A 13,096-nucleotide genomic window follows, 5' to 3' on the forward strand; every position below is an offset into this window, starting at 1 on the left:
GAAAGAAATCTCCCATCCACGACATGCATGAGGGAAGGATATTGTAAAGAGCACAGAGCTAGAGAAAGTCAGAATGAACACACGACACGCTAAGACGAGGAAGGGGCCCTGGAGTTACATTTAGGACGACTAATTATACAACAGCTTTCAGAACAGAACACTCCCTTGGTTCCTCACTCTTAAAAAAAGTGCTTTCTGTGATTGTTCAATTACAGTTGACATTTATTATTATATTAGTTTTCAGGGTTCAGTATAGTGATTAGATATTTATATAATTAATGAAATGACCCCCCTAATTCCTTGTCTGTTATGATTTCCAGGGATGAAGCACAGAGAGGTTAAGTATCCTGCCCAAGGTATTCGGTGGCAAAGGAGAGCTCATCTGACCAAAGCCCCCTTTCTCGCCAGCACCTGATGCCACATCTCATCTATGAGTGTTCAGATTTTTATTATGTGAAGAAGTCTTAAAAATGAGCAAATAAAAGACAAACATCCATGTAGAAAAAAAGCAAAAGACATAAACAGGCAATTATATAATTGTGCAATAAATATAATAAAAAGCAGGGCAACTCACTAGTAGCCAGAACAGTGCAAATAAAGAGAACTTAATAACAAGTTTGCCTCTCAAATGGACCACGATAGAAAATAATGGCACCAATCACAGACTCTCCTGGTGGAAGCTGAAGGCTAACTTAGTAATCATGGCCAAATGTCCTAAATATGTGCTCCCTTGAGTCCCACATGCCACTTCTAGGAATTTATTTCAGGTAAATAATTATGGATATGTTTAAAGAAAAACTATAAGAAGTTTACAATACACCACGGAGGAAATGAAATGTACCCTCCTTATTTCCTCCTTTCTCCCCCCTTCCCAACTACCTCCAGTCACTGGCACAGTGGATAATTAATGAGTTGCCATTTGGGGCAGAGTGCAGGATCACAGAGCGTGGATGAGCACGGTGGCGAGCAAATCTTGTCTCACCCACAACAACAGGCTAGAATTTAGGGAAGAAAGAGTTGAGCTGTGTGTGTGCCGCCCTTCTGTCTGTCCCCCTGTTCAGTAGTCTCCTATTAAATCCCACACACTATCTCTTTGGAAAACACAGTTTAACAGAGAGTGAGCTGCGCAGTTTACGCAGTGGAGTTTCACCCTGCAGCTGCTGCCAGGAAATGAAACTTAAAAGCCCAACCACCAAAAACGAACAAAGCAGCTAAGTGAAAAACCCACCTGGATGCTGAGTTTTCCACCTGCTCCTTCCCTTCGGTGGTGCAGGGGCCAGCCAGAGGTCGCTCCTGGAAGACTGGAAGACAAGCAGGGAGATACCAGCGGGTGAGGCAGGAAGTCTATGTTGGCACAGGCAGCAGGGAGGGCCTGGCTTCCCAGGAAAGAAAAGTGAAAGTATCCTGAGCAGTTGTGCAGGAAGCTGAAGGCTGAACTTGCAGCTTCACTCCACCCCCAGAAACTGGTGAGATTACGAGGGTACCTGGGGTTGCTGCTGCTGGTGGTGGGGTGTTCCCCATCCAGTCCAGTCTGGGAGGGGGAGCAGAGGGGAGGAGGTGTAGGGGTCCAACCCCAGGGTCCTGGGGATCTGAGAAGCCATGGGGGGTCTATTTCCCATGACTTGTCTTTCTCTACTTTTTGGGTAATGAAAATGTTCTACAACTGGATTGGGGTGATGGTGATAGTCACACAACTGAGTACATTTACTGGAAACCATCAAAGTTTAAAAAACAAACAAGAAATTAAAGGGGAAGTGAGGCAGCTCAGAAATGCCTATAACACACTATATAATGCTGAGCATTGGGGCTGTCCCCAGCCCGGTGTCCTAACACTGGCCCTACCTCCTCCAGTCCCAGGCTCCCTGCTCTGCTAGGCCAGCCGTCCCTTTTCTTTCTCAAGCCACCTCAGCAAGGGGAAGGGACAAATGCCAAGCACACTTAGTCCCCATACAAAGTTACTGCCTCACCTCAGAACGACTTTGATTCCTTTGAATTAGGCTCCCCTGCCTTCTTTCCTTTGGGTAAACAAGTGGCCCCCTGTCTTCCTCCTAGATCTGGCCATGCTCCTCCTCCCCGGAACTGAGGAACTGAGAACGCCCTCAGAGGTTGGGGGGAGGGACAGATGCGGCAGACAGGACAGACACTGATCGGCCTTTTCACTTTTCTTTTACCCTTTAGGTGCCGCGCCTGAAGGATCCTTCAATGGACTGCTGTTCTCCCTAGAGCTGTGGGAAGACAGTCAGGGAAAGCGTAACCGAGGGCGATCCTAGGCCAGCGTCATGGCCCAGCGGGGCCAGCAGATGGCAGGTGGAGACTGTGATCTCAACTGCAGGTCAGTCCTTGTGTCTTCTCCTGTCCTTCATTTCTGGCAAGGTGGGCATCTACTCTTGTTACTTCTGTCTACCCAGCCTTATACTACAGGTATGCGAGAGAAGATTACAAATAAATACATAATGAGCACAATCGGTTTTTAAAATTAAAGTGGGAAAATTTAAGGCCACATAACTCACATATTTCCTTTTCTCACATCCTGAACCCTCTCATTTTCCCCATGCCTCCTCTATCCCCACCCAAAGACAGCTCTGTCCAAAAAAGGTCTTTTTAGAAAAATTAACATCCCAGTCAAATGCCTGAGTGTTGTTAAATATTTTCCAGTTTCCAGGTAGTTGGGAACCAGTTTTATTTGGAACCCGAGAGTCGATCTAGTGCCTCTGAACACTGATAAGAGGAACTGAAAATAGGTGGTGCCCAACAGGGACTAATATAATCATGTGGGGAGCATGTGTTGCTTTTTTTTTTTAATTCTAGGATGTAATACCCATCTGGTTAGAGAAGGAAGCAAATATTCTTTTAAAATGCACGATTAAAAATAATTTTAAAAATGCAAGATAAATACATCAATATGTTCTTGTTGGTAAAAATTAAATGTATAATTTATGGAAACTCATGCAGTGTGGTGGGTCCTGAACACCCAGCACAATCTCTTCAGGCAGCCGAAAGCATGTCCTGATCACCACTCCTCCACCTGCTCGCATGACATTTGAAGATGAGTGAGTAGAGCTAGTAGTCCAGTCAACCTTTGGCGTTCAGGCAGGAAAAGAAAGGCACTGAGAAGTGAGGTCAGAAGTAATGCTGGCCTCATAAAATCATTTAGGAGGTGTTGCCCTTACTTCCATTTTCTGGAAGAGATTGTAGTTGAAATGGTTTGGTGGAATTCACTAGTGATACCATCTGGACCTGGTGCTTTCTTTTGGAGAGGGGCTATTAATTATTGATCCAATTCCTTTAACAGATATAGGCCTATTCAGAAGATCTATTTTTCCTGTTGAGTTTTGGTAGTGTGTGTCTTTTAAGGAATTTGTCCATTTCATTTTTTACCAAATTTGTAGACATAGTTGTCCATGTTATTTCTGAATTATCCTTTTAACATCCATGGGATGAATAGTGATTTATTTGTTTCTGTTATTAATAATTTGCCTTCTCTGTTTTTCTTTGTTAGCCTGGCTAGAAGTTTGTCAATTTTATAGAAATTTTTTCTAAAAAATTATCTTTTGGTTTTATTGATTTTCTTTAATGTTTTCCTGTTTTCAATTTCATTGAGTTCTATTGACATTTTTATGATTCCATTTCTACTGCTTGAATTAAGCTTATATTTCACTTCCCCCCCTTTAGTTTCTTTAGGTGGTACACTTTAAGTTGTCCTAGAGGCTCCTTACACTGTCCTTATTTTTTTGGAATGTTTTTTTTTTCTTTTTGTTGTTCTGATTGGGTGTTTTTTGCTTCCTTATATTCCAAATCACTGTTTTAATTATTCACTTCATCTACTCTACTGTTGATTTCCTGTAACTTATTCTTCATTTCAGTTAATATATCTGTCATTTGTGATTAATTCTTTCTTATGGTTTGCATGTCCTTTTTTATGCAAGTTCATATACACTTTCTAAGTTCATATACACTTTCCCTAAGATCATTGAGCATCCTTCTAACCAGTGTTTTGAACTCTGCATCTAGTAGATTGCTTGCCTCCATTTTGTTTAGTACTTTTTCTGGAGTTTTGTTCTGTCCTTTCATTTTGGACATGTTTCTTTGTGTCCTTATTTTACCAGTCCTGTGTTTGTTTCTATGTATTAGGTAGAGCTGATATGTCTCCTGAGCTTGGTAGAGTGGCCTAATTTAGTAGGTGTCCTATAGAGTCCAGGGACACAACCTCCTGGTTCACCTGAGCTGGGCCTCCAGGTGCAACCCCATTGTGGGCTGTGTACATTGTCCTGTTGTAGTTGAACCTTTATTGCTGTTGATACATCAAGGAGAGAGATTTACCCCCAGGCTGATCGGTTTCAAGGACTGACTACAACCATTGTGGATGATCAGCTGTGCAGGGCTCTGGTGCTTGCTGAATCCATCCCTTGAGTGTGTCAATAGTGGGTGGTAGTTCAATGTGGTTTGAAGCTGCTTACTGGATGTACTGGCTCTGGGACTACCTGGCATAGCTACACAGAGGTCTGCAGATGGTTGCTAGTTGTGCTAGTGTTGGAGGTGCCCAGGAGAGACCAAGCTATGAACCAAAGCTGGCTGACACTAGTGCTGGGCCTAGGGCTGTGGTCGGCAAACTGCGGCTTGCAAGCCACATGTGGCTCCTTGGCCCCTTGAGTGTGGCTCTTCCACAAAATACCACGTGCGGGTGCGATTGAAACTTTGTAGCCCATGCGCAGAAGTTGGTTTTTGGCCTGGGTGAGTCTATTTTGAAGAAGTACTATTGATATTTGACTCTGTTGACTAATGAGTTTGCCGACCGCTGGCCTAGGCTACTTAACAAGAGGTACTGGGCACATGGAAGCCAGGTGCTGCTTGTTTGGGAAATTTTAAGAAAGTCTGAAGCATGAGCCAAGACAGGCCATTGGTATGGAAAAGCTCCTGGAAACAGCTTTGGTAGGCTCAGAAGTTGGGTAGGGAAGGATCTCAGGGAATCACCAGGATGGGGGGAATGATGACTGACAGCTCTGTGGGGTAGGTCTCAGAAAAAGTACCCACCTAATTATTATCTGCCACATGTGGATGGGACCAGCCCATTCTGCATTTTTGCTCTTCCTACTAGTTTCAATATGGCTTCTTCTTTAATTCCCTAGTTTAGGACTTCCATTTAGTTAGATTTCAGGTGGTTCTGAATGATGATTGTTCTGTATAGTTTAGTTGTAATTTTGATGTGGTTGTAAAAGGATGCTAGTACTGCATACCAATGCCACCATCTTGACTGGAAGTCAATGCTACTTTTTAAATTGTATATACATTAAGGATTGCCATGAAATTCACCCCTTTATCCTATATAATAAAAGCCTAATATGCTAAGTGTCTGGTTGACTGGTTGGCTGTTCAACCAATAAAAGTGTAATATGCCAATGATATGCTAAAGCTGCTCAACCGCTCACTCTGATGTGCACTGATCACTAGGGGGCAGACGCTTCAACCGGTAGGTTAGCTTGCTGCTGGGGTCTGGCTGATTGGGACTGAGGGAGATGGGCCAGACACGCCCTGGAGCCCTCCTGTAGTCCCTCCCTGGCTGGCCAACCTCCCGTGTCTCTCCCTGGCCCCGATCATGCACTGGTGGGGTCCCTCGGTCTAGCCTGGGCCTCTTGCAATCTGGGACCCCTCAGGGGATGTTGGAGAGCCATTTTTGGCCATATCCCAAAGCCAGGTTGAGGGACCCCACTAATGCACGAGTTCTTGCACCATGCCTCTAGTCCTAATATATAAAAAGCCAGGAGCCATCACGACTGAAACAACTGGCCAGACAACTGAACAGCAGCCTGCATGGGTGACCAGGCTGGCAGGGGGTTAGTGAGGGATGACCAAATGACTGAACAGCAGGCCACATGGGGCGACCAGGCCGGCATGGGGGAGGCAATTGGGTGTGACCGGGCCTGCAAGGGGGGAAGTTAGGGACGAGCAGGCTGGCAGGCAGAGGTGGTTAGGGTTGATCAGGCTGGCAGGAGGGGGGCAGTTAGGGGTTATCAGGCAGGCAGGCAGGTGAGCAGTTAGGAGCCAGTGGTCCTGGATTGTGAGAGGGATGTCCGACTGCCAATTTAGGCCGTCGGACATCCCCAAGGGGTCCCAGATTTGAGAGGGTGCAGGCTGGGCTGAGAGGGCTTCCCCCCCTCCCACCCCTTGCACAAATTTTGTGTACTGGGCCTCTAGACATTATATAATGCCCTTCCTATCTCTGACCATTATACTTGTTCTGAAGTCTGCTTAGTCTGAAATTAATATAGCTACTACAGCTTTCCTTTGATTAATGTTGGCATGGTATATCTTTTTTCATCCCTTCACTTTTAACCTATCTGTGTTTTTGTATTTAAAGTGACTTGCTTATTAACAGCGTATAGTTGGATGTTGTCTTTTTTCTCTGTCAAAGTTTATGTTTTAATCAGTATATTTAGACCATTCACATTTAAAGTGATTATTCATGTTGTTGAATTAATACCTATAATTTTATAACTGTTTCCTATTCACTGTATTTGTTTCTATTTGTTTTTCCCTCTTTTAGTTTTTGTTTTAATTGAGCATTTTATGATTCCACTTTCTCATCTTTCAGTATATCAATTATACTTCATTAAAAAAAAATTTTTATTGCTTTCCCTAGAGTTTGCAATAAATATTTACAAGTAGCGATATCCATTTTAAATATAGTGTACTGCTTCATGGTTAGTGCATGTCTCTTATAATAGGATGTAACAAATCTGTCCCCTGTCCTTTATAACACTACTACCAGTCATTTCACTTATTCATATGTTGTAATCACATAGTTAGATCAGTTTATAATAGGAAAAAAATTATTGTACCTACATTAATTTCTAAGAGTCTTTCTTTCTTTATGTAGATCTGAGTTTTTGATCCATATAATTTTTCTTCTGTCTATAGAACTTTTTAAAAAAATTTCTTTTTGGGTATTTCTTCAAGAAAGGAATTACCTCTGTGCTTGTTTGAGAAAATATTTATTTCTCTATTACTTTGAAGGTTAATTTCACAGGATAAAAATTTTTAGATTGGTGTTGTTGTTTTTTTCATCACTTCGACTATTTCTTTTCACTTTCTTGCATGGCTTCTGATGAGAAATCTGATGTAAGTTTTATCCTTGTTCTTCCATAGATAAGATGTTTTTTTCCATTCTTTTGGATTCTTTTAATAATTTTCTTTGTCTTTGCCTTCTGCAGTTTGAATATGAAAAGACTTGGTATAGATTATTTGGCATTTATCCAGTTTGGTATTTACTGAGGTTCCTGACTCTGTGGTTTGTTGTCTATCATTAATTTTGATAAAATTTGGCAATTACTACTTGAACCATTTCTTCTGATTTCGCTTTTATCCCCTAGTATCCAACTTACACACCTATTATACTTTTTGAGATTATTTCATCATTCTTAGTGTGTTTTGTACCCCCCCCCCTGCCTTTATATTTTTTCTCTTTGTCTTTTATTTTGAGAAGTTTCCATTGGCATATCTTTAACTCACTGATTCATTCCTTGGCCATGTCCAATCTGCTGATGAGCCCACCAAAGGCATTCTTTTTTTCTGTTGTAGTATTTTTGATTCCTAGCATTTTCTTTTTTATTATATCTTTGAGTTTCCATCTCTGCTTACTTCACCCTCTGCTCTTGCATGTTGTTTGCTTTTTCCATTAAAGCTCTTAACATTTTAATTAGTCATAGTTATTTTAAATTCTTGTTTGATAATTTGAAAACCTTTCATCTCTGAGTCTGGTTTTGATGATTTCTTTGTCTTTTCAGACTTTTGCATGCCTTATAATTTTTTTGAAAGCAAGATGTGATGTATTAGGTAACAGGAACTAAGGCAAATAAGTGACTAATTTGAGGTTTTATGTTAATTTGGCTAGCAAATGGGTCGTGGTTAATATTTGTTCCAACTGTCAGAGGCAGAGGCTTCAAAATCTTCCAGTGTTCTTGTTGTTGTCTCTCCTACTTTTTAAAATTTTTATTCTCTGGGAACTCTTTCTTAAATCTGGCCTTGCAGCCTTTTCAGCTGTAATCCAGTTATTTACTGGAACCCTGTTGGTGTAGCAGTAAGGTGTTGGGAGGGAAAGCATTCTATAATGTTATGATTAAATCTCAGTCTTTTAGTGGAACTGTGTCCCTGGACTGTACATTTTAGAATGATTTCATAACTGTATCCCTTTACCATGCATCATTTGGATGATACTGAAAGTCTAGAAAGGTCTTAATTTTGGAAACTGCCCTTTCCCTAGGTCAGATAAGCCTGGGTAAAGTGTTTTCCCTGGAGAGTAGGCCTTGGTTATGGAGAATGCTCTGGTTGTTTCAAAGGTTTTGTTTTCTCATCCTCCTGCCAGAAACTCAGGGGATTTTTCATAGCACTTTGCCAAGAATAACTGGTGAGGTTCCTGGGGGTAAAACTGACAAAAGGTTCTCACTGTCATATAAGTCAATAGTCAGTCTCCAGCAATTCATCAAATTTACCATTTAAGAGTTTCTTTGGTTTATGGATCTAGTTACTTCTGGTTCAGGCAGCTGATATTATATGTGATTCTCCAAATTTACATTCAATACAGATTTTGGGGTGGCAGTTTGCCCTGTGACCTGGATTTTCTGCTAGGTACATGACGAGTCATTGATTTTTAATTTGTTGACTTTTTCTTTCCATGAGGATGACAGCGATGACTTTCAAAGTATTTGCATGTCAGGGCTGAAACCAAAAGGCTAGTGTACTTTTAAAATCTCCATGTTTAGTTCTTTTTCTTTTAAAAAATTTTCTTTTTGTTTTAAAATTAGATCTTGTTGTAATATGATCTTATAGCCAGAACATGTAGCTGTTCATTTTCTCCGTATTATTTATTTCACTTAATTCAAGGCCAAATAATTGATATAAATATATTTTTCTAATTTGTAAAACATATCACGCACGTGTGTGTGTGTGTGTGTGTGTGTGTAAATACTTTAGGAGTTAAGGATAGAATGTCAAGTGGTTTTTAATCACCATGAAAAATTTGTCCACTCGTGGTCTTAAATTTTACTTTGCAAATATAAATATTGTTAATTTTTCTTTCAATCTTGTTTGCATTTGTCTAATGTGACTTGCCCATCTTTTTCAGTTTAAAATTTTTAATGTCACTTTGTTTTTGTTGCATCTTTTCTAGTTAGATTCTATTTTGGCCATTGTACTTTAAGATGGTAATTTAATCTATTTTAAATGACATATATCTCCCTGCTTATAAATGTTTTGCACTTTTTATATCTTATGCTTCTTTGTTTTTTCTGATTAAAAACAACAGAGTATATTTCCTTCACTATTTCTGTTGTTGTTGTTAATCCTCACCTGAGGATATTTTTCCATTGATTTTTAGAGAAAGTGGAAGGGAGGGGAGAGACAGAGAGAGACACATTGATTAGTTGCCTCCCCCATTCACCCCAAGCACTCTTACTGTGGCTAAGGATTGAGCCTGCAACTGAGATACCTATCCCTGACCAGAATCAAACATTGATCCTTCAGTCTGCAGGCTGACGCTCTATCCACTGAGACAAATCAGCTAGGGCTTCTTTACTTTTATTTTTTGTAAGATTTATAGTCTCATTTTTGGTGCTATTTGTTACCCTTAAGTTTTCTAATTAATTCTCAGATATATATTTCTCTAATTGATAGCATCAAATGTGAACCATAGCATTTGAGTTTACTATGGTTTGAAATAAGTCATTTAAATGAATTTTTTAATTGCCCCATTCAATTAAAATTTTTAAATATAATCTGATGTTTTACATTAAAATTATTATGATTTTACTATTATATTCTCTCTTTCTAGAACAGTGCTTCTCAAATTCTTTGGATTCAAGATCCCTGTGTATACTTCCATATCACTGAGAGCCCTAAGGAGCTAGCTTTTGTTCATGTGGGTTATAACCATTGATATTTACCACATAGAAATTAAAACTTTGAACACTTAAACATATTTATTTTTTCATTAAAAATAGTAATGAACTCATTATCTGCTAACATAAATAACATATTTTATGAAAATGGCACATTTTATGGAAAGTATGTTTTTCAAAATAAAATAAATTTTATTTAAAAGAGCAATGTTTTACACTTTTACAAGTCTCTTTAGTAGCTAGTTCAGTGGAAGACAGATTTTACTGTCTGCTTCTGGATTCAATCTGTTGTGTTATCATAGGCCATGTATTCTCTGGAAAATTCCACTTGACATTTGTCAGAGTGTGAGAGACAAGAAGGGTAAATATATATTTGTATTATTGTGAAAACAGTTTTGTTTTTAATCCTCATCCAAGGATATTTTCCATTGATTTTTTACAGAGAGTGGAAGAGAGAGGGAAAGACAGAGAGAAATATTGATATGAGAGAAACACATCGATTGGTTGCCTTCTGCACGAGCCTGGACCAGGGTCAGGGAGGAGCCTGCAACCAAGGTACATGCCCTTGACCAGAATTGAACCCAGGACCCTTCTGTTCACAGGTGGACGCTCTATCCACTGAACCATACCTGATAGGGCTGAAAACAGTTTTTACTTTGATGACACGTGAAAAGGTCTTGCACAGTCCCAGGATATTGCCAGTGTAAGAATGTGCAAGGCTATACAGCACCTATTAGAGTTTATTTGACCCAAATTGAGGACATGCCCAGAAGCAAGCTCTTAACTAATTAATAAAATTCTCAGAGAATGGCAGTTTTGCAGCCTTCATTTATTTTTGTACATTTGAAATCAAAGGAGGAAGGAAGAGTGCATGATGTCCATTGTTGATAGATTAAGGAGACAGAGAAAGCAAGATGGGAAATCCATATGACTGAGTAAAATGTAAAATAGAGAGATATACTTCTTTTACATTGGTGGATGTAAGATAGTTAACATTTAACATTTACAGTGAATGAGGGTGGTATACAGGCAACAAGACCATGTGCTCTCTTGAGTAGTTATACCTCTAAGCATACTTTTAAATGTACTTTTTAAGGTAGTTATACCTCTTAAGGATCTGAAAAGAGTATTATTCTGGTATTTCAAAGGTATGTTAACCTTTGAACACAGAAACAATAGACAGGGCTTGCTTAAGGCAAAGATAAACTTTTTAGTAAAGAAATTATATGTCTTGGGCATGACTATTCACCATGATTTGCCCAGTAGGAATTTATGTTCAGATCACCCTATGAGGTGGCTTTCCCTAGAACCCCCCTCCCCCCTTTTTGGTTGTTCACAGTTTTAAAATTTTTATAACCTTTTTTGTTTTATATTTGTATTAGTCACCATTTTCTGAGAGAGAGAGAGAGAGAGAGAAAGAGAGAGAGAGAGAGAGAGAGATTTGAAATATGTATTACAAGGAGTTGGCTCACACGATATGGAGGCTGGCAAATCCAAAATATTCAGTGTGGGTCAGTAAGCTGGAGACCCCAAGAGCTGATAGTGCATTTCCATCTGAAAGCAGTTGTGCTGGAGGATTTCTTCTTACCCAGGGAGGCTGGTCTTTTGGTTCTATTCATGCTTTCAGCTGATTGGATGAGGCCAACCCACATTAGGGAGGACAAACTGCTTATACAAAGTTTACCAACTTAAATGTTAGTCTTGTCCCCAAATACTCTCCTAGTTGACATGTAAAATCAACCATTACTGCTGCAACCTGTTGCAGCAAGGGTTCAGGAATCTGGAGAAGGGGCTGCGACAAAAATGAAGAGACTAGACAAGAAATATAAATTTGGAAGACATTGGGGGAAGCCAGTGGAGAAGCCTCTAGTGGAGAAGCTCACTGAATCTCTGGACCCACAGCTTTTTATTTACTGGAATACACATTTGCCCTTTAGCAAAGCAAACACACATCAATGGTAAGGTTTGGTAAACAATAAGGGATTATCAGGTTAGGGGAATTACCTTCAGCTGTTTAGCCAGCCACAGGTAATAATATGCAGATTTTCAGTCCTGCTGAATATCAAAGTCCCAAGGTCCATCAGCCTTCTGAAGGACTTCTTGCATAATTATGACCTGCTGGTCTTAGCCTCCAGCACATTACAAAATTATATTAATTTCTGTAAAAAGTTTAACTTTTAAAAAATCCCTTGTCTTCTGTAGAGGGTTCAGGTGAAAGTCTTTTTGTAGTAGTTTTGATTGGCACAGGGTGAACTCTTTCACTTTTCTATATACAAGTCTCTCCTAAGCTCAGTGTTTTCTTCTATTGCACCTTTGATTATTCTCTAAATAAGTAAATTCCATTTATTCTGGTCTCTTCGCAAGAACACTATTTTACATGTGTTGGCTCTCCATTAATTATCTTTCAAGTCTAAAATCTTCTAGCCCACCACAAGCTTCCTAGAAACCCAATATCTAGGGAGGTAAGATATCAACCAAAGGACTTGTATGCATGCATATAAGCATAACCAATGGACATAAATTAGGGGGATGAGGGCATGTGCTGGGGGGTTGGGGAGGGGTGGGAGTGTCCAGGGAGAGGTCAATGGGGGAAAAAGGAGACATATGTAATACTTTCAACAATAAATAATTTAAATTTAAAAATAAAAAAGAAACCCAATGTCTATTTTTACATCGTGTCTTTGTTTCTCAGGGACCAGAGCCCAGAGGACCAGAATCCAGAAGAGCAGGTTTTCTATGATTTCATTTTTAGCCTCTTCAAGGAAAATAAGGTGGAGATTGCAAGTGCAATAACGAAGCCATTTCCTTTTCTTATGGGCCTCCGAGACCGTGGCTTTATCCCTGAACGGATGTATAATGTAAGTGAAGGGGCTTTCCTCCTGATAAACAGCCCCTCACTGTATTATTACAAAATTTGGGATGCGATGGACAGGCTAAGGGGCTCCCTGTGAGTGTGGACCTTCATCATCTTATACTTTAGGAGATGACAGGAGAAGGAGCACCACAGAAAGCATTCCCTCTTCTGTAGTAAGTGTTGGTGGAGGGGCATGGGATGGAGATTTGGCAGGATTGGAATGGAATGCTCCATAGGTACAGAAAATCTTAGTTTTATTGAAGACAGGCCTTATCTCTGTGAATTTTCTTTGCCCTTTGGCCAGGTCCAGAGCAGGGAAGAGTGGCTGTCTGGTTTCCTGGAAACTTCAGGC

General features: G+C 40.0%; 2 protein-coding genes across 2 annotated transcripts in view; one reads left to right on the plus strand and one right to left on the minus strand.

The window, feature by feature from the left end:
* The window catches only part of SP110 (SP110 nuclear body protein), a 33,259-nt gene extending 31,362 nt beyond the window's left edge, over positions 1–1,897 (minus strand). The window contains exons 1-2 of the mRNA XM_081096227.1: positions 1,485–1,897; positions 1,229–1,301 (exon numbers count right to left, since the gene is read on the minus strand). Of these exons, the coding sequence (XP_080952353.1) occupies positions 1,229–1,301; positions 1,485–1,521 (110 nt within the window). The 5' untranslated portion in view covers positions 1,522–1,897. The remainder of the gene's footprint in view (positions 1–1,228; positions 1,302–1,484) is intronic.
* Positions 927–13,096, plus strand: part of LOC308522697 (nuclear body protein SP140-like) — a 71,206-nt gene continuing 59,036 nt past the window's right edge. Inside the window, exons 1-3 of the mRNA XM_081096226.1 lie at positions 927–1,466; positions 2,179–2,332; positions 12,583–12,748. Coding sequence (XP_080952352.1) covers positions 2,280–2,332; positions 12,583–12,748 — 219 coding nt within the window. The 5' untranslated portion in view covers positions 927–1,466; positions 2,179–2,279. The remainder of the gene's footprint in view (positions 1,467–2,178; positions 2,333–12,582; positions 12,749–13,096) is intronic.

This window comes from Myotis nattereri, assembly GCF_964212035.1.
Source record: "Myotis nattereri genome assembly, chromosome: 7".
Lineage (NCBI taxonomy): Eukaryota > Metazoa > Chordata > Mammalia > Chiroptera > Vespertilionidae > Myotis > Myotis nattereri.